At 38.8% G+C, this 22,532-nt stretch overlaps 1 protein-coding gene across 2 annotated transcripts in view; it reads right to left on the bottom strand.

Moving 5' to 3' along the window:
* Nucleotides 1-22,532, bottom strand: part of NELL2 (neural EGFL like 2) — a 366,586-nt gene that overhangs the window by 111,555 nt on the left and 232,499 nt on the right. For both annotated transcript variants that reach the window (XM_024737158.1, XM_024737157.1), the window contains 2 exons: nucleotides 7,361-7,483; nucleotides 4,508-4,603 (listed from right to left, as the gene is read on the bottom strand). In XM_024737158.1, coding sequence (XP_024592926.1) covers nucleotides 4,508-4,603; nucleotides 7,361-7,483 — 219 coding nt within the window. The remainder of the gene's footprint in view (nucleotides 1-4,507; nucleotides 4,604-7,360; nucleotides 7,484-22,532) is intronic.

Raw genomic sequence — 22,532 nt, 5'->3', positions numbered from 1 at the left:
TTTTGTGGTACACGGGCCTCTCACTGTTGTGGCCTCTCCCGCTGCGGAGCACAGGCTCCGGACGCGCAGGCCCAGCGGCCATGGCCCACAGGCCCAGCCGCCCCGCGGCACGCGGGATCCTCCCGGTCCGGGGCACGAATCCGCGCCCCCCGCATTGGCAGGCGGACTCCCAACCACTGCGCCACCAGGGAAGCCCTGTATCTATAATTAAACACCATATATAAGTAACTTCACCTCTCTGTGCCATAATTACCTCATCTGCCACGTGAAAGTATAAGACCAGATGACCCTGAAGCCCTCTTTAAACTAATATTTTAAAATATCCAGCAAATATGGAAGCAACCACATCATCTCTTTCTTCCTCATTTACACCTTTATTTATTCAACAAATATTTGTGGAGCACCTAATAAAGTATAGCCCTTATATACTATGTCTCAAAGATTCAAAAGTGAACAAGTTATACCTTTACCCCCATAAAACTCCATGCCTGGTGTGGAAATGAAGAGAGGAGACAGATGGACAAGAAAGCGAAAGCTGGGTAGATTAGCAGGGGTCAAATCTTGAAGGTCATGGTAAGGCACGTGACCTTTATCCCGAGGGCAAGGGGAGGCACTGACGTTTTATTTCTGTCTGGGGTGATACGATCAGATTTGGGCTTTTATAGTCTGTGGAGATTGCACTGGAGAGAGATGCCTGAATACCGTAGTTGCAGCCAGACTTGAAAGAAAGGGACCCTAGTACCGAGAACAAAAAGGACTTGACTGGATGTGCAAGGGGTGTGAGGGGATGATTCCCTGAGTACTGGTGGGAGGGAGGGAGAGGGGTAGGAAGTGGGGGGCGAGGGCAGGAAGAAGGGGTAAAACTGGGTGGATACGGCTGCCGCTCACTGAAACAGGAAATAGAAGTGAAGATCCAGGTTTTGGAAACAGAAGAGGAAGAGGACATGAGGCAGGAGACATGGAGGCGATGAGCTCAGTTTGGGGTCTCTGGATTTAAGGTTCCCAAAGAAACATTGGACATTTGGGTTTGGATCACGTGCCACAGAATGAAATAGCAGTTAGTTCTCTTTATGAATCATTGAAGATTTTCTCTCTAGAGGTTCTTAACTATTTGGAAATCATATAACACATATGAAATCTTTAAGAGCCCGGGTTCTCCCTGCAGAAGAATGTACACGTGCACAGATACTCAGGGAATTCATGGACCCCAAAGCCCATCCATAGACCTACAGGGGTCCAGGAATTCCAAGGTGAGACTCCCTGCCAGGGGGATGAGGATAAATATGGCAGTGATCGAAAAAGGAAGTAACTCAGAGTTCCTTGTCCTGACGACATCAGGGAAATGTAGAAAATGTTTTGATTGCTTTGAGTAAACTGCACTAACAATGACAGACAGCAGATATGGCAAAAGACTGGCCTGATGCTCACCAAACCAGTTTCATCTTCCTGGACATTCAGCTCAGCTACACTTTCTTAACCCCTTGAATCCATGTGGTTAGATCTTACCAACGGTATGTGAATGTGACGGGAAGGGACACTTCTGACCTGAGGCAGTAACGCTAGGTGTGCATTTTCCGTGCTTTCTCTGTGGTCCTCTTCTCTAGCAGTTTCAGAGGTCATGTACTGGGTATGGCTTCTTCACTGAATGGCAATAGCCAGGGCCCCTAGTTTGAGGAACCCCAATCCCCCTCAACTCTCTCCTCAATACCGCATTCAACATAAACTGAGATATGAATGAGCAATACATCTTTTATATTTACCACTGAAATTTTGGGACCTGATACAGAAGCTGAGGTTAGTTACCTTTATTAATAAAGTAAATATCAATAATAATAATAATACCCATCATATGTAAGGTCCAGAGGTTAATAAAATAATTTTATACTAATCTGCTTTAGTTTTCTTTACAGTACCTTTTTTTTTTTTTTTTCCCGGCACGCGGGCTTCTCACTGTCATGGCCTCTCCCGTTGCGGAGCACAGGCTCCAGACGCGCAGGCTCAGCGGCCATGGCTCATGGGCCCAGCCGCTCCACGGCATGTGGGATCTTCCCGGACCGGGTCACGAACCCGTGTCCCCTGCATCGGCAGGCGGACTCCCAACCACTGCACCACCAGGGAAGCCCTACAGTACCTATTGTTACCTGACATTTATTTTCCTGTTTATAGTCCCTCTGTTCCACTACACCATAATTTCCATGCAGACAGGGCCTCAGTTTTGTTCACTGCTATATCCTGTTTCTAGATCAGTGCTCAGCATATAACAGATCCTAATTAAACATCTGTTGAATAAATGGGTGAATAAATTATTTCAAATGAGTCTCTTCTCATCTGAAGGTATTTTTTTAAAGGGCACACCTTCTATTTATAACTACATCAACAAAAATGGTGGTGTTGGGAGGTGAGGAATTGGGATCTAACCTGGAGCAATAATTGGGACAGATGCCTTAAGGCAAGTGTTGGTATCACATTTTCCCAGATAGGAGGCATTCTCTCTCCTCTGTCATTAGAGTGACTTCTGAAGAAACTGAAAAGCAATTATATAGATAAAAACCTGGATTTGAGAGTAGAAAGACCTTAGTATTCAGCTGCTAGCTCTCTGATGTTAGAAAAATTAAATCATGATGAACCCAATATTTTTGTTTGTAAATGGATAATACCTCCAAGATAATACCTATCTTCGAGAAGACCTGTGAAGAGTAAGGTGACGTACACAGGGTAAAAGACACAGAAGTTATGCACCTTGCCCAAGGCCACATAACAAGGAAAGAGTAAAACTAGATTTTAAACGTACATTTTTCTCAAAGCCCTTGGCATTTTGTGTTTGTCCTCTTACAGACTGAAAGATCAAGGATAACTACACAGAAAAAGCTAAATATTCTGTTGGGTTACTTTTAACTCCAGTTTTAAATTTTACATTGCTCAGATTAATCTTATGCCATTCCACACTTTCACAATCTCTCCATATAATTTTTTTTTAGTGGGGAAATGACACGCAGGATTGAGCATGACCATTATTCATCCCAGATTTTCTGGGACAGCCTTTATTTCAAAATTGCACACCACTGAAATTCCCTGAAAAAGCCGCTATTTCAGTATCCAGACTTCGTACCAGAAACAGCATAACAGAAACAGTATTCAGGAAACATAGTTACCATAGGTCTGAATGTACACCTTGTTAGTGTACCTTGATGCATGTGTGGGTACTACTGGAGATCATGGGATAGAAACATTGTAGAACCACTGCACTGGAAGTACCTGATTTTGATTTACTAAATCCTATGATAGTTAATTATCAGAAATCTGTATTTTTTTATCAAGTTAACAAGCTCTATGGGTGATTCACATGCACGATGAGTTTTGGAACTCTTGATTTTGGAAATGATCTCCTTAAGAAAGAGGCCCACATATCAAAGATAGCCACTAGGCATTTTCTGTTAGAGACCTTTGTAACCAGTTAGTCACCGAAGTTTGAAAAGCACCACTTAGAGGTACTTGCAGAAAGAAAGGATGTAGTGATCCTTTTGTGAGCATCCTTCTGTGCTCAGTGGCAGTACTTATTCAGTAAACTTTTCACTTCTCAAATGGACCAGAGCATTTTCTGTCTCACGTTCTGATCAGTGTATTTATTAAACCCGATGACTGCAGGTGGGATGGAGACAGGACATTCACTGCATCTACTGCACTGAGATTTATGGAAAGCAAGAGGAGGTGGTAACCACTAATCATTGGTGGCAGCAGCTTTCTCTTAGGGAGAATAATCAGACTTTGTGAGGTCATCTGCCGTTAGAACCCACTTAACCCAAAGAAACCAAAACTACTACTGATATGATTTTAATTAGGGGCTAATACTCAAGGCACTTTTTAAATTCTCAAGGTGTGTTTTCAATGGACAAAACATCTTACTTTCAGTCATAAGCTATATATAGACTACACATATATATATTTTTAAATATTTTTAAAAGTTTCTAGTATTAGTATGTGTCAGAAGGAGTAAGTTCAGGACAGACTTGGATGAGGAATAATTAAGGGGTAGAAAACTTTAAACACTTTGTAAACAGACAACAATGAAAAAATATTAAATGGACCAGGTAAAAATTTATTAAAAATTCTCAAATGTGGATGCAGGAAGTAGTGTGTCCCAGGAAGTGAGTTGGCCATAAGCTTGAATTCTATGCTTTAATATGGGCATATAGATTCCAGGAAAACTGGGCTCCAAACGAGTAAAGTGAATTATGAAGTCATAAAATCCTGGGTAATCCAACATATTTTTCTGAAAAAGTTCAATATACTTCTAGTTATAATAGTTGCAAAACCTCCTTAGAGTGACTTTGGGCAAACGCCCAATGACTACGCCTCACTGAAACTTCCCACCTCCTGCCTGCTAAGCTTCTGTGTTAATAGCAAGTGCCATGCTTTGAAAGCCCACTTGAAACATTATTTTCCTCATGGGTTACTTTATACATGGGCGTAAAAATTCATCTTCTAGAAGATGGTATGATATTCTTACCCGTTTCACAGCTGGGCCCAGTGAAGCCTTGTGGGCAGGCACACACATTAGCAGCAATGCAAGCTCCTCCGTTCCTACAGCCATCTTTGCAAAACGCTAAAATAATTCAGATACATAATTTTAGCACTTTAGAAGGAAGTAGTTCAAGATACTCCAAACTAGCTTTTCTTTATTGCCTTTGATATAAATGCTATTATAATTTCATATTCAAATAATACTTTCCATATAGGTAAGAAGCTTCAACACAATTTGTAGAATAGTACTCTTTTCAATGTTAAGTATTTCACCTGTAAAAGAAAATACTGAGCTTTCTTTTAACAAAAAACAGTAGCCTTACAAAACAGGAATTAGAAGTAGTATTGCACCTCATTGTAGCAATCCAGCTTGAAATTAAATCTAAAAAAAATGGCAGCTATCCTAGGCATCTTCTTAAGGAAGAAACCACCACCTAAAGAATAAGATACGGAAATAAGAAATAATTGAATCCTATATGGCTCTGATCATTCTACACACTGCCCAAACTGTCAAAATACTAGAGAAGTGCCCCATCCTTCAAAAAGTTCTAAATTACTCCTGGTGATAAATTAGCCAATAATGAGAATTTGATAAAGGAGTCTTCAAGAAAGGTCTTGAATCCCTCTGCCAAGGATAGGTCAGGATCCAGGATCAAGGGCAAAGGCATTGCATAGCCTGTTGTGTTAGAGTGGGTGTGTGAGTGAGGGAAGTTCTGTGAGTAGAAAAAGAAGCCAAGCTCTGAGCCGCTGCAAGGGTGATCTTTTGAGATGCACTGCCCTCAGAAAAGGTGAGAAAAACAAGATGGGCAGGATGGAGTAGCCTCAGAAACTTCTGTTTCCACTTCAGCTTATTCTTTGACTGTAAGGCAAAGGCTGTTCCCTCAGCCTGGCAAGGCCTGTTGTGGATGAACTCGATCAGCCTGTTCCATGCCTGCGGCAAAAGCTTTTGCTCTAGTTTTCAGGCATGTGCTTCCTCTAATTAGTTAGGATGTACTTTCTCAGGGTGGGAAACTGTAGAAATCTGAGATTCTGCTACTGAGTTAAAGGAAGGGGCCCAAAGAGGCCATTTGGCTTCTTTGGTTCTAGGTCTTAATCTGTCTTCATCCTAGGCAAAAACAATACCTAGTCACCAAGAATTTCCAAAGAGATTAGGAATTGAAGCCTCATGAAAAGAAAGGGTACACCCACCGGACCATGTGTATATCCTCCTTGGAGTAATTTGCAAGGTTGCAGTCTCTTGATAGAGAATAGGACTCAATGATTCAGATCCTACAGCTAAACTACTTCTCTCTCAGCTTTTGACGTTCCCAGCAGAGACACACACAGGAACAGAGAGTCTTTACTCAAGCAACCTATAGTCCTAATTTCTAGAAGAAATTTATAGACACTGGAAAGTTCTCCTTCCTTCAAAGATAAGAATTATCTGTCTGCATCTTCTCATGGCTTCAAGAATTCTTTACGCTATAAACTTTATTTTTCACATTAATAAGGAGTGAGAGTCAAATGCAAATAAGAGTGAGAAGCTGTTGGGCTCCCAGATGAAATCTTAACTCTCTGAACATCCAGATGCTTTGGGGAAGTCCTAAGGGTGCATTTATACCATCTATGGACTTGAAAGTCTAGCTTTCCTCAGGATCCATCCAGTTTCTGAGGAAATCTTTGTGGGATTTAGACTCCTAAATGCATAGGCCTTTACAATGCTCTAAACTACAGATTTCCATAGACTTTGACAGAGTAATCCTCTGGCCCATCCCTATCTGCATCCACTGTATGATTGTAGACCAGGTCTGAAAGTCATGACCAAAGGACACGGCATTAGTAACAATTCCTTGTTATCTCCTGTCTCCCATATACATGTAACAAAGAAAATTCATTTTGGTAAACTCCAGGATAATGAACACAGTACATTTGAGGAATGGACCAGTTTTGAAGCTTAAAATGCCTGAATTAGACAAATGATAAATCTATATGACATAATAAGGAATATGGGCTTTATCCTATGGAAGTTGGCGGAGTTTCCAGAATAGAACCTCCGTTTTCCTTTCGAAGTGGGAGGTAAGCTCATCTGATGAAGGAAAATGAGGGCATGGATAAAAGAGTGAATTAATGGATGGTGGTGGACTACAGCCGGAATATCCGCTGATGGAAATGAAAACCTGAGAATTATTGATTGGTAATGACAAACCAGGCAAAATGGGAAATGATAACACATAGAAACCTAAAATTCCCAGTTAATAAGTATTTAGCTCAAGAGAGAGAGAGCAGAGAAGAAGAGCTCTTAGACTGACCCCACATAGATATTTCACAGTGGATCATGGTAGTAAAACAAATGGGTTGATAGGGCTGCCGAAAAAAATATAGCTGTAATGTTTGGACTCAAGAAGAAATATCGGAACCTGGGAGGAGACTGGGAATCTGGATGAAAAGGACAGGTCAGAGAGATTAAAGATGCAAAACTGTGGAAAGAACAGAGTGGGCAAACTGGAAGCAGAAGGACATGGGGTTAGATAATAAAAAGCTAAAGTTTAGATTTCTAGAGTGGAGTAGTTCTGTACAAAAATGCCCAGGACGTGATTATGGCTATGATTCCACTAGAGAGGAAGAGAGGTGGAAACCACTGTGGTTGAGGTCATGGAGCATTAAATCAGAGCTGTTGAACAGTTGAGCCATTTAAACACTGACGTAATCTAAGAGGAAGCCCATGAGCTACACTTCAAAGTTCTCAATGTCTGTGGGATGTACCCAGAAGGCAGGAAACAGTGATGAGAGAGGGTGGAGGGAGGGAGAGACGGATTGCATTATCCCTAACGGAAGAGGTGCCAGCACTCAAATCTTTTACCTTTGCACGTAGTTCCATTCCCGGTATAGCCTGGCTTGCAAACGCAGTTGTGTCCTCCGACGGTATTGAAGCATAAAGCATTTTCATCACAGTTGTGCTGATTTGTGACACACTCATCATGTTCTGAAATGAGGATACGTTTTTGTTACTCAAAGACAGATTTTCAAAATGACTGTGCTTTAAATTGCACCTTCATCTTTGTTATTGTATGCTATTTCTTTCCAACACAGACATACACAAATTACCTATTAAAGAAGAGCTTGTATTTTGAAGTACTGTATACTCCTCTTGAAGTACATACATAGTGTACACATCCACAAACCTTAAACACAAAAGGATTTGGATACAAGGCCCACCAATAGTAGCAAGGAATACGAGGAGAGGGAAGGATGGGGATTAATTCTCAGAAGTAGATCCCAGAGCCAGCTGTTTACAGTCTCAGAGGTTAATATTTGGGGAACTATCTCATGATATAAGTCTGCTACCTAACTTTTTCCTGTAGCATGGAAAGGGTGATAGGAAAGGATGTGTAACTGTATTGCTCCATGAATCCTGACCTGCAGGATAATGGACTTGAAGCCCTGTGGAATTAGATGCAGTTAACATCTACATCCACACTTGCAGGCATAAAGATACACGTGCAAACTGCTGGGGGAATATCTGAGTTTCTTAGTAAGTTCCCTCTTTCTGCAAAGGAAGTACCACACTTTTATTAAATAAGACTAAAACTTGCCTTTATAATATGTGCAAATGCAAACTCTGAGATATACAATCAATACACCTCCTTTAACTGTGTGTAACTTGACACTTTGAAAAGCACTGAATCACTTGATTCTCACAGCCCCGCTGTGAGAGAGGCAGAACCAATGTCATTATCACCATTTTAAAGATGTGTCAGTGGTGGCTCAGAGTGCTTCAGTAGCCTGACCAAGTTCATGGAAATATTAGGCAACTTCAGAATGCTAGCTCAGTGTTAGCAAAAATGTAAGTGTGAGGAATAAACACAGTAAATATGAGAAAGAAAACAGATCTAACATCGAAATCAAGATGAGTAGGAAATGAAATACAAGTGAGGAAATGCATACAAGTTAGTTCAGCCATCTAAAATCCCTACAGCCTCACTACTTATTACCCAGTCTCTTACATAAATAGTATTTAGGTCTAAAATTAAATGTATATTTTAATACACTTACATTGATTGAGCCACTAATTCACTATGATATAAATAATCAAAGCAAAAAGAAATATTGCTTTTCACTTTAGAACTTTTTGCATTCCAAACAATATGTATCTACGTATATATTATTCTAGACAACATAATAGTACTGTATCTGTACTTTTGAAAAAAAAAAATTGCCTTTGACATACGTAGTTGAGATTAGACTAAAATCATTTATTTTAACTATAATACTAAAATAGAATGCTCTTTGTTTTATTTTTAAAAAATAAAGATGAACATTTCATGATTCTATGTCCTGTGTTACGCAAGCACAAAGTTATGATAGTTTTAGCTATAGGCCTATAATAAAATCTATAAAGACTATTCCCAATGACCTTTCAGACAGATTTCAATCATTAAGGTTTTAGAATTACACAAATAGATATTCTCCAAATTCCTGGCTGCATTTCCCCAAATTGTATAAAATTCCACCTTTATTATCTAGAATCAGAATATTTCAGAGTTTTTAATAAATTCATGCATATTGATGATAGCTTAGGAAATGGCTGGATTACACATGGGTGTCCTAATTGGGGATACCCTTGGACACTATTAAATATCGGAGGGACCAGAATGGGCAGCCCACCTACTTCTGGGTTCAGCTGCCTGCAGCAAAATAAAGCCACACTGTGAAGTTTGCAGCTGCTGCCAATTTTCTTCCCACTGCAATTCAAAGTGCTGCAGTTAATCTATAAATCTCTATACAGACAGCCGTGGGGCCCTTTAAAGACAGCTGCTGATTGATTTGATGTTGTTTTCATCCCGCCTTGGTTGCCCTCTTAATTAGACGGTACTCACTGGGTAGAGGAAGGGCCTAACAAGATTCAGTTTAGCAACCAGTATAATGTTCAACAAATGTTAACTAATTACACAACCTGGAATCTGGTTTGTCCTTTACTCTCGGCGGCCACTGAAATGAATAAGTGGCTTCTAAGCAACTCAAGGGTGAAGACAATTTTCAGGTTTTTAAATGCACTGGTGCGCACCTGTACATATATTGTTCCCTCTGGCTGCAGCGCCTGCCCCATGGATTCTCCTGGAAAACCCTTAATACTTTTAAAGATTACACTAAAATGGCATGTCTTCTGTGAAAACACCTTTCTCTCCCCCTCCCACAGAGCTGGGGCTTCTGTCTGTTTTCCCTAGCACCAGATACAAGGCTGTTTTACTATATTTTATCATAAGTGTCTACTTCTCCTTGGTTCTCTATTTTCATACCCCACCCGGGAGTGTGAATTTTTGGAGAAGAATTTTATATTTTTCTTTGTATTTCATTTCAACATTCAAAGAAAGTGTCTTGAATAAATGACTGAAAGAATGAGTGACCAGGGACTTCCCTGGTGGTGCAGTGGTTAAGAATCTGCCTGCCAATGCAGGGGACACAGGTTCGAGGCCTGGTCCGGGAAGATCCCACATGCCGCGGAGCAACTAAGCCTGTGCACCACAACTACTGAGCCTGCGCTCTAGAGCCTTTGAGCCACAACTACTGAGGCCCGTGTGCCTAGAGCCCGTGCTCTGCAACAAAAGAAGCCACCGCAATGAGAAGCCCATGCACTGCAACGAAGAGTGGCCCCTGCTTGCCACAACTAGAGAAAGCCTGCGTGCACCCAACGCAGCCAAAGGACGTACTTCCTATACCGTTATCATTCAAGTCAATCCCAATTTGTTCAATTGGAGACTAGACACCAAATGGAAAGCTACCGAAACCTAAGCTGTTTTTTACTGATTTTACTATGGTGGTGTTTTATTTGGTTTGGGATATTTCAAATATTAATTAAGATAGCAGGACGTATTCTGAAAACAGAAAGTATTAATTCTTTTATATTGTCACTTTAATTTTTTTCAAACTACTTAAAATAAAGTTGGTTATACTCACAATTATCAACTAAACTGTGATTTAAAGAAAAGCCCTTTAAAATGCCTGTACTGTAATCTCACAGAAGAACTAACTTTGACAGCCCTTTAAAAAAGAGAATGTGAATGAAGCAAGGAGCAAATATTCTATAAGGTCATCTCAATAAATAGTTAATTATTGCTGCTCCATATCGACTTTTGGTCAAACGTCAACTTCTTACTGTTTCCCTGACTGACATACCCCTAAGGACTCCACCACCGACCCACCAGTCAGCCTATCCATTTTTAATACTTCCTTCAACATTTTTAACATATAATACATAAAATTAAATAAAATAAGGAGGAAAATATTAAGACACAATTTAAATCATTCAAACATTCCAGTGTTTGAGAAGAGCATGTCAGGATATAATTGTGAATGACTTCTAAGTTTTATTTCACATATGTTGAAAAGGAGACACATCAGATCTGATGTTCAGAATATCCAATCCATAAGATCCAATGCTATCTTCATATCCTCAGATAAAATGTCACTGTTCATGTGACATGACAGTCCAAACAATAGCTGGGATTGAAACTGAATGCACCTCTTTCTTTTTCTTTTCTTTAAAAATATTAGCATATAATAATTTTAATCAAAATTTAAACACTTTTGTACCTACGAATTTTAAATTTAAATAAAATGGAAAAAAAGGAAAAAAGTTATAGAAAGAAAACATCACCCCTCAACAGTTCTAAACAAAAGTAGTACGGGTGTCAATTATTACAGTACCTTATACACAGAATAGATAATGTTACAGTGATAGCTAGCAAAGATTTGTCCTGAGTGCCATATTTTGTATGCTCTGCATCTTTACATACTATGTAAAACTGATTTCATACCAGTGACAAGGGTCAGTATAGTAAAATTCCTCTATGAAAATAAAGTAATAATATACACATTTGAATTTATCTAAACGCAGATGTTACATATAATAATACTTCAGTTTCACTGATTAACTCCTAACCTGTTTAAGTTAATGTATCTAAAATCATTTTAAGACTCAACACCCAACAGATCATCAGTCAGAATGACATAGAGTTGGATTCAAATTGGATTTTAAAATTGGTATTCATATTGAGCTGTTTCCAGAATGAATGTACTATCCAGAGACAAGACAGCCATTCTAAAATTCATATAGCTTTTCTCACTATGATTTCAGCACAGACATGCAATACACATAGCACATGCTCTATTCAAGAATTTCACTATGATACAAAAGGCAAATACTACAGAAAATAGGAGTGAAAAGTAATTTAAATATATCTACATTTCAATTAAATACAATTTTCTTCAATGTCTATTGTGTTTTAGGATCTTTTTGGGATTAAAAGTATGATTATAAATAGTAGCTATCCTCACAAAGCTTATAGTTTAGTTGGGGAGATAAGACAAAAACACAAGTGCCTTTAGCGCATGGCTTCATTATGAGAAATGCTGAAGCAAGGAAGTAATCTCTGTTTTAAAAGGTCATAGAGATCAAGGGAGGAAGTCATTTCTAGTTGGGTCAGGTGGGAATGCAAGACTTCATGGAGAGCAGAGCATTTGGCATGGATATTCTTTATGCATGTGTGGGGAAGAGGCGGGTTCCAAGCTGAAACAGCATTTACATACTTCGCTTCTTTTGTTTTTGGAATCTTGAGTCTCTTACAAATTGGACTGAACCTGAATGACTTGTAATAATCCTAGTTCTATTTCAGTGCTTGCATATCACATACTTTGTAATATACACTATCTCATTTAATCCTCATATTAATTAGGAAACATTATTTTTCAGAAAATTAAACTTGGCTTATAGAAGCTAAGCATCTCGCCTGAGATCACACAGCTTGGTAGGTGGTAGAGCTGTGAATCACAACATCTGACTCCAAAAGCTAGGTTATTGATTGCTATGCAATAGGGCCTCCTGACATTTAATGCGTAGATTTTCCCTGATCTATTTTTTTATCCTAGTGTTCTTTTTTGTAATTATCCAGAGGTTTTGAATGTTCACACATTACAAGTCTTCTAATGTTTCACAATTAGGAAGTTATCATCTCTTTATTGTATTTTCTAGTATTTTTTAACCCTATAGGAGCCTTATTAAAAAGTATAGAACTCCTAGGGCAAAGCACTGAGGTAATTTCTGTTCATACTAAAATCCACATTTTCACACAGTTGAGAGACGTTTTCAAAAGAAAAGGAAGATATCAATATGGTCAAGTACAAACGCCTGAAAAACAAAGTAACCAGCTCACAGAACTTGGACGCCAGCACTAATTCCCCCAGCTTAAAAATCTCTGGAAACTCAACCGTAATGTAGTTTGGCAACCAGATAACTCCAATGTCCAAGAGTCCCCTCCTCTGATACCAGTGGTCAGGCCCTAGTAACACTGTCCACTGCTTCTCGAGAATTCTGTTTTATATCCCCCAGCAATATACTAGATCCTTGGGTTGACACGTTTACACAGCAAATTCCGCTCTACTGGTAACAGAATGTAATATAGCTTCATAGCTGGCCCAATACCCTCAGAGAATCTTTCTTTTCCTCTGATAGATTTCTCCAGTCACAAGCATTATATTGTCTATGCTGCATCTTCTACTTTCCTTTCCAAATCTAGAAATGTTGGGAAAACAGCAGCTATCACAACATACAGGGGTAAATTCCACAAAGAAAACTGTTTCACTTTCCCTGACCCAAGTGTTTCCTGGAATATAAACTTACAGGGAGCAAATTCTCTCTTAGAATGTAGCAGGATATGGCTCTAAACCCAGTGACAATCTACCTCAGGTCTTAACCTGGGAACAAGCTCCCTCAGGCTTAAGACTGAATAAGTCTTGGAGCAAGGAAGCCAATGGAAATGTAATAATACTAGTTTATTGATAACACCATCAAACTGGATGCTTAGACGGGTGGTTTATCTCAAAAGTGAAGAGGTGCTTGGTTATTTTCCTCTTATATTTCCAGAGACCAGATTGCTTGCCTTAACATATCAATGAGGTTTGCAGCAGTTCATCCATGAGTTTCACTCATATGTGTCCCCACCAAAGCCAGTGTGTAGTTATGTGTACTGGCCTGTGAAGAGCTTCAGAACAAGACAGCCCATGGGTCTGCAAACGAGACCTCTTAATTTACTCTGAAAAGAATGATGACAATGGTGAGTCCCCAGATAATATATGCCATCTCTATTTCTCAAAGGAAACAACTCTTTGGACTTAACCACAGTTCCTTAGTACATTCACAAGATAATTATTCTACGGCAGGTCTTTTCAAAGTGAGTACAAACTGAACATAAAGCATGTTCTGTATTACAACTCAACGATTACTAGATAGTTTGGGGGTTGATTGGAAAGAACCGGAATTCCTTCCTTCCTTCTCACCCCTCCTTCCTTCCCCTCCACAGATATTTAGAGTCTGGTGTGTGAAGAACAATATCGTGCTCACTGCCACCAGCAAGACACATCCCTGAAATCAGAACACTTGTCCTAATGATTACTGCTTCGTGAGGATGACCGCTACCAGTCATTAGCTTAAAACATCCTCCATCAATTGTTCTGTACTAGGACCCTAAGTAAATATGAAGACAAAGGAGAACTATGGGAAAATTATGTACTATTTTAATAAGCAATAGCAGGGAGGCAGTGTGATACATATGCTTTCCAGACAGGCTTTGAGACGGTATTTTATCCTAAGTTCTCAGTGGCCGTGTGAAAGTTAGCTGATCTTTCTAAGTTCAAAATGAAAAAATTAAGACCTATGTTAGGGAACTGTTACAGAGAATAAACTTCAATGATGAATGTAAGCACCCTGGCAAATCATAGACACTCAACAACTATTAGTTACTTTCTCATCTTATTATCTACTTCAGTGGGAAAGTTCATTTTGTCATTATTAGCTAGACGATGTCCTCTACTTCAATTTGCAAAACCTAAATATCTCACAGAATTTGCTCTCTTCATAATCTTCTCTGAAATCAAATATATTTTGGACATTTTTCTGGTTTCCAAAATTCCACTGAAATAACTTTCAATGGTTATATTAAGGAAAAAGAAACCTCTATCATGCTTACCCAAAGCTGTTCATTTTGTTTCTTATGGTTACCTTATTTACTCACTAAAAATCTATTTAGTACAATGTCATTTTAACAGAAATCTACTTTTACTTTTAACACTATTCAAGTAACTATAAGAAATTATACTTTAAACTTGCTCAATGCCTACAACAGCAGCAAACCCACTAAAACTCATTTTTAACACCCAAGCATTTCTTGTTCACTACTCAAGTTTCCTGTTCATTGACCACACCAATTCAATACTGACTCCTTGTTATTCTTCAGTTTGTTCAGCAACTCGGAATTTGTTCAGATTTCCTTCCTCCGACATGCTTGGTTTATTTTCTTCTAGTCTTTCCACTGTATGTTCAGCCTCCTTGCCTAATCCCTATTTGATCAAGACTCTTAACAACCAAAGCACACTCAAATTTCCTCTCTACCTTTACAGTAATTTCACAAAGTAATTCAAATTCTATTTTTATGGCAAAATCTTGTTTTGTCCTATTTGGTGTTTCAGGAAATAAGCTTTGTCTGAACACATTGTAGGGCAACAAAATACTTTTAACCATCAGTCAGATAGTTTGCATTTGTTCTTTCAACACACATTTATGAAACTTCTGCTGTGTGACTCTAGTGCTCCGGAAGAGGCAAAGATGCATCAAAATGGGATTTGTGACCTCAAGAAACTTTTGAACTATTACAGGATGGGTGATGTGAATAGGTAATAACTGTGATATACTGCAGCCATTGTTTAGTGCTGTAAGAGAGAAAATAATAGTAATAATGACAGTAGCTAATTTTTAAGAGCTTACTACATGCTATAAAGAACTGCACTAAGTGTTTTATTTGCATTATCCCCTTCAGCCTTCACAAAAACCATTTTAGGTCGGTACTATTATTACTCTTATTTTACAAATAGGAATAGAGAGCTTTCCCAGAGCAAGGACGCATCTTGCCCAACATCACACAGCTAGGAAGTGACAAGGCCAAGAGCCTTCAATGTTTGAAAAAACTACAACCTATAAACAAAGATTTCAAAAGGCTTAAAGAGGGAAGATCGACTGAGTGGTATTCCCATAATCCTGGGAAAGTGTCATATAACAAATAGGCCAAAAAAGTGAGTCTTAGAAGATAGGAAGGGTTTTAATAGGAAAAGGGTAAAGATGGGAACGAGTATTCCATATGGAGAGAGCATGGGTGCAAAAGACAAAAGCATGGGGTATGGTAGGGCTGCTCAGCGGTTGAGCTGGCATAGGTGATAACTGACAGGGAACAGAAAGGAACAGTGTGAACAGGTCAAGAATACAGCGTGATTTTATCTGGTGGGCAATAAATAGCCACATCCCCCTGTACAATAAAAGGTGGAATGATAAAATTAAAGTTGATCTTTAGGGAAATTAACTGTAATATGCAGATGAGGAGAGGCTAACTTTCCTTGACAAAGTAGGAGTCCCGTGTTAGCAAGCCAGCCTCCCTCTCTCTCCTTAATCCTTCTTTCTTCCTTTTATTCTTCTCCTTTTGAATCAGAGTTAGATTATTACTGAGAGTTGAGAAAAGAGTCTGTGCAACACTGAGAGGCAAAACAAAGGGATAAGGAAGAGGAAGGGGAGGAGGAGGGCAAGTGGAAATGGAAGAAAGCAAATAGACGGAAACTGAGCGCTTATTATCCGCCCAGCACTGTGTGGGGTAATGCACCTGCACAGCATAAGGAAGCACTACAAGGACACAGGAAGAAGAGCTGAGAAGCTATCCCCCCAGATCATAAGATTCAAATCCCTTTAAGGCAGCAATCATGTCTTGCTCATTTTACACAGCCCAGTTCCTACGTTTTGTGGAATGAAACTGTGTTGAAAAGAGAGCCTACAATAGAATGGACCACAGTGATGGAGAAAGACGAACAGATTTAAACACAGAACTAATACACCCCACAGTGAATCTATTTTTGAGTCAAAAGAAAGAAAGGTATTAAAAATAGCTCAGGTTTCAAATGTGGGTGACTGGGAAGATGGTGGTGAGATGAACAGAAATAAGAGGGCTTCTTTAGGGATTCTGTTATTCTTGTTCCTGTTTTAGTTTGGTTTGATTTGGTTTTCATGGAAAAGAAGAAAATAGAATTGAGAAGTTAAAATATAAAAGCAAAGATCATATTAGGAAACTGAATTTACTCTACTGATGGTGACAAGAAACCAAGCAAAAATTCCCCACCCAAAATCTGTCAGATAACCACCTAGATGCTAGAGCCTTGGGTCTAATTCATCAATCGCCCCCAACATCCAACAAAATGACTGGCACAAAATTGATCTCCAGTGACTATTTGTTAATGAGTGAATCAATCACCATAAAGTACGTCTCTAACATGTAAAACATTCAGAGATCTGCTAATGCAAACTGTTCAAGGTATGTATCCTGTAGTGACAATTCTGTACATCCCCTGCTTTCTCTTCCATTCCCCTCAGCAGCTTTGCTGCTTTGTCTTAAAATGCCTGCCCCATTCACATTCCCTCACTCTTGGCACATAACCTCCCAACAACTTCACAGAAAACCACCAGGTCATCAGGAAAGAACATCCTCAGGTTTCCCACCCACAGCTGAATCTGTAGCTACGTGTACCAATAAGCCTTTCTTCCTCCCAAACCAGGAATGTGGGAGTCACCACAGACCTCTCTGCACTTCCTCCCACTCACTGCATCCAGGGACCAATTCATCCGGATTCTACTTCCTTGGCAATTCTCATCCCCATCCCCCATCTCCATAGCCACTGCTCTGCAATTGCCCATATTTGGGCACGAGATACCTCCTTTGGATTACTGCGCTAGTCTCATTATGACAACGCTGCCCACAATTTTGTACGTTTCCAAAGCATTACCAGAATGACTTTCCAAATAAAAACTGATATTGTCTATCTCTCCCCCATTCTCTTCTTCTCAATTTTTCTAGTGACATCCCATTGTTTTAACTAGCCATCAAGGCACCGCCTACTCGTTAAGACTTTCATTATGACATTTTGCTCTTACCATACTGCATCATTTATAACTCCCCCATGGCATCCATTTAGTAATGATGACATTAATTGAGATTCCACTAAAGGTCAAGGATCATACCAGACAATCCCTGTATATTTCACACATGCATCCTTGCTTTTTGCCCCAAAGGTCCTTCCCCACTTTCTTTGTCTACCTCTCCTACTCACCTCCCACTCAGATCAAACAATGATTCTTTCTTCAGAAAACCTTCCTTAAAACTCCATCAGTCTAATTTAGCTGAGCCCCTTAGGACCCATGGAGGCTTGTGCTTAACTCCATCACAGCATTTAAAAGCCACAATAGTAGTATTAAGAGTAAGGACTTTGGAGTCAGCGTACCTCAGTTCAGATCCCAGCTCTGCCTTTTGCTAGCTGTCAAATCTTACCTTAATTACTATTTTTTTAAACATCTTTATTAGGGTATAATTGCTTTACAATGTTGTGTTTGTTTCTGCTTTATAACAAAGTGAATCCGCTACACATATACAATTATCCCCATATCTCCTCCCTTTTGCATCTCCCTCCCACTCTCCTTATCCCATCCCTCTAGGTGGTCACAAAATACCGAGCTGATCTCCCTGTGCTATGTGCCTGATTCCTACTAGCTATTTTACATTCGGTAGTGTATATATGTCCATGCCACTCTCTCACCTCATCCCAGCTTACCCTTCCCCCTCCCAGTGTCCTCAAGTCCATTCTCTACATCTGCATCTTTATTCCTGTCCTGCCTCTAGGTTCTTCAGAACCTTTTTTTTTTCTCTTTTAGATTCCATATATATGTGTTAGCATATGGTATTTGTATTTCTCTTTCTGACTTACTTCACTCTGTATGACAGACTCTAGGTCAATCCACCTCACTACAAATAACTCAATTATGTTTCTTTTTATGGCTGAGTAATATTCCATGGTATATATGTACCACATCTTCTTTATCCATTCATCTGTCGATGGACACTTATGTTGCTTCCATGTCCTGACTATTGTAAATAGAGCTGCAATGAACATTGTGGTACATGACTCTTTTTGAATTATGGTTTTCTCAGGGTATACGCTCAGTAGTGGGATTGTTCAGTCGTATGGTAGTTCTATTTTTAGTTTTTTAAGGAATCTCCATACTGTTCTCCATAGTGCCTGTATCAATTTACATTCCCACCAACAATGCAAGAGGGTTGCCTTTTCTCCACACCCTCTCCAGCATTTATTTTTTCTAGATTTTTCAATGATGGCCATTCTGACCAGTGTGAGGTGATACCTCATTGTAGTTTTGATTTGCATTTCTCTAATGATTAGTGATGTTGAGTATCCTTTCCTGTGTTTATTGGTAATCTGTATATCTTCTTTAGAGAAATGTCTATTTAGGTCTTCTGTCTATTTTTGGATTGAGTTGTTTGTTTTTTTGATATTGAGCTCCATGAGTTGCTTGTAATTTTCGAGATTAATCCTTTGTCACCTGCTTCATTTACAAATATTTTCTCCCATTCTGAGGGTTGTATTTTCGTCTTGTTTATGGTTTCCTTTGCTGTGCAAAAGCTTTTACGTTTCATTAGGTCCCATTCGTTTATTTTTAGTTCCATTTCTCTAGGAGGTGGGTCAAAAAGGATCTTGCTGTGATTTATGTCATAGAGTGTTCTGCCTATGTTTTCCTCTAAGAGTTTGATAGTCTCTGGCCTTAAATTTAGGTCTTTAATCCATTTTGAGTTTACTTTTGTGTATGCTGTTAGGGAGTGTTCTAATTTCATTCTTTAACATGTAGCTGTCCAGTTCTCCCAGCACCTCTTATTGAAGAGGCTGTGTTTTCTCCATTGTATATTCTTGCCTCCTTTATCGAAAATAAAGTGACCATATGTGCATGGGTTTATCTCTGGGCTTTCTATCCTGTTCCATTGATCTATATTTCTGTTTTTTGTCCCAGTCCCAGTCCAGGAGACTGATTCCTCCAGCTCTGTTTTTTCTTTCTCAAGATTGCTTTGGCTAATCGAGGTCTTTTGTGTTTCCATACAAATTGTGAATTTTTTTGTTCTGGTTCTGTGAAAAATGCCATTGGTAGTTTGATAGGGATTGCACTGAATCTGTAGATTGCTTTGGGTAGTAGAGTCATTTTCACAATGTTGATTCTTCCAATCCAAGAACATGGCATATCTCTCTGTTTGTAACATCTTTAATTTCTTTCATGAGTGTCTTATAGTTTTGTGCATACAGGTCTTTTGACTCTTTAGGTAGGTTTACTCCTAGGTATTTTATTTTTTGTTGCAGTGGTAACTGGCAGGGTTTCCTTAATTTCTCTTTCAGATTTTTCAACATTAGTGTATAGGAATGAAAGAGATTTCTGTTCATTAATTTTGTATCCTGCTACTTTACCAAATTCCTTGATTAGCTCTAGTAGTTTTCTGGTGGCATCTTTAGGATTGTCTATGTATAGTATCATGTCATCTGCAAACAGTGACATCTTTACTTCTTCTTTTCCAATTCGGACTCATTTTATTTCTAATTCTGCTCTGATTTCTGTTGCTAAAGCTTCCAAAACTATGTTGAATAATACTGGTGAGAGTGGACAACCATGTCTTGTTCCTGATCTTAGAGAAATGGTTTCAGTTTTTCACCATTGAGAATGATGTTGGCTGTGGGTTTGTCATATATGGCCTTTATTATATTTAGGTAAATTCCCTCTATGCCTACTTTCTGGAGGGTTTTTGTCATAAACGGGTGTTGAACTTTGTCAAAAGCTTTTTCTGCATCTACTGAGATGATCATATGGTTTTTCTCCTTCAATTTGTTAATATGTGTGTCACATTGATTGATTTGCTTATATTGAAGAATCCTTGCATTCCTGGGATAAATCACACTTGATCATGGTGTATGATCCTTTTAATGTGTTTTTGGGTTCTGTTTTCTAGTATTTTGTTGAGGATTTTTGCATCTATGTTCATCAGTGACATTGGCCTGTAGTTTTCTTTCTTTGTGACATCTTTGTCTGGTTTTGGTATCAGGGTGATGGTGGCCTTGTAGAATGATTCGGGAGTGTTCCTCCCTCTGCTATATTTTGGAAGAGTTTGAGATGGATAGGTGCTACCTCTTCTCTAAATGTTTGACAGAATCAGCCTGTGAAGCCATCTGGTTGTGGGCTTTGGTTGTTCGAAGATTTTAAATCACAGTCTCAATTTCAGTGCTTGTGATTGGTCTGTTCATATTTTCTGTTTCTTCCTGATTCAGTCTTGGCAGGTTGTGCATTTCTAAGAATTTGTCCATTTCTTCCAGGTTGTCCATTTTATTGGCATAGAGTTGCTTGCAGTAATCTCTCATTATCCTTTGTATTTCTGCAGTGCCAGTTGTTACTTCTCGTTTTTCATTTCTAATTCTATTGATTTGAGTCTTCTCCCTTTTTTTCTTGATGAGTCTGGCTAATGGTTTATCAATTATGTTTATCTTCTCCAAGAACCAGCTTTTAGTTTTTTTGATCTTTGCTAGTGTTTTCATTTATTTTGGATCTGATCTTTATGATCTTTCCTTCTGCTAACCTTGGCACTTTTTTGTTCTTCTTTCTCGAATTGCTTTAGGTGTAAGGTTAGGTTGTTTATTTGAGATGTTTCTTGTTTCTTGAGGTAGGATTGTATTGCTTTAAGCTTCCCTCTTAGAACTGCTTTTGCTGCATCCTGTAGGTTTTGGGTGGTCATGTTTTCATTGTCATTGGGTGCTAAGGATTTGGGGATTTCCTGTTTGAGGTCCTCAGTGATCTGTTGGTTATTTACTAGTGTATTGTCTAGCCTCCATGTGTTTGTATTTTTTACAGATTTTTTCCTATAATTGATATGTAGTCTCATAGCCCTGTGGTCTGAAAAGATACTTGAGACAATTTCAATTTTCTTAAATTTACCGAGGCTTGATTTGTGATCTAATATACAATCCATCCTGGAGAATGTTCCATGAGCACCTGAGAAGAAAGTATATTCTGTTGTCTTTGGATGGAACGTCCTATAAATATCAATTAAGTCCATCCTGTTTAATGTATCATTTAAAGCTTGTGTTTCCTTATTTATTTTCATTTTGGATGATCTGTCCATTGGTGAAAGTGGGGTGTTAAAGTCCCCTACTATGCTTGTATTACTGTTGATTTCCCCTTATATGGATGTTAGCATTTTCCTTACGTATTGAGGTGCTCCTATGCTGAGTGCATAAGTATCTACAATTGTAATATCTTCTTGGCTTGATCCCTTGATCACTATGTAGTGTCCTTCTTTATCTCTTGTAACATTCTTTATTTTAAAGTCTATTTTGTCTGCTATGAGAATTGCTACTCCAGCTTTCTTTTGATTTCCATTTGCATGGAATATGTTTTTCCATCCCCTCACTTTCAGTCTGTATGTGTCCCTAGGTCTGAAGTGGGTCTCTTGTAGACAGCATATATATAGCTCTTGTTTTTGTATCCATTCAGCCAGTCTATGTCTTTTGGTTGGAGCTTTTAATCCACTTACATTTAAAGTAGTTATCGATAGGTATGTTCCTATTATGAGTTTCTTAATTGTTTTGGGTTTGTTATTGTAGGTCTGTTCCTTCTCTTGTGTTTCCTGCCTCGAGAAGTTCCTTTAGCATTTGTTGTAAAGCTGGTTTGCTGGTGCTGAACTCTTTTAGCTTTTTTTTGTCTGTAAAGGTTTTAATTTCTCTGTCAAATCTGAATGAGATCCTTGCTGGGTAGAGTAATCTTGGTTGTAGATTTTTCCCTTTCATTACTTTAGATATGTCCTGCCTCTCCGTTCTGGCTTGCAAGCTTTCTACTGAAAGATCAGCTGTTAACCTTATGGGGATTCCCTTGTATGTTATTTGTTGTTTTACCCTTGCTGCTTTTAATATTTTGTCTCTGTATTTAATTTTTGATAGTTTGATTAGTATGTGTCTTGGCATGTTTCTCCTTGGATTTATCCTGTATGGGACTCTCTGTGCTTCCTGGACTTGATTAACTATTTCCTTTCCATATTAGGGTAGTTTTCAACTATAATTTCTTCAAATATTTT

This window comes from Neophocaena asiaeorientalis, unplaced genomic scaffold (genome assembly GCF_003031525.2).
Source record: "Neophocaena asiaeorientalis asiaeorientalis breed wild unplaced genomic scaffold, Neophocaena_asiaeorientalis_V1.1 scaffold134, whole genome shotgun sequence".
Taxonomy (NCBI): Eukaryota; Metazoa; Chordata; class Mammalia; order Artiodactyla; family Phocoenidae; genus Neophocaena; species Neophocaena asiaeorientalis.
This window is presented reverse-complemented; position numbering and strand designations above follow the sequence as displayed.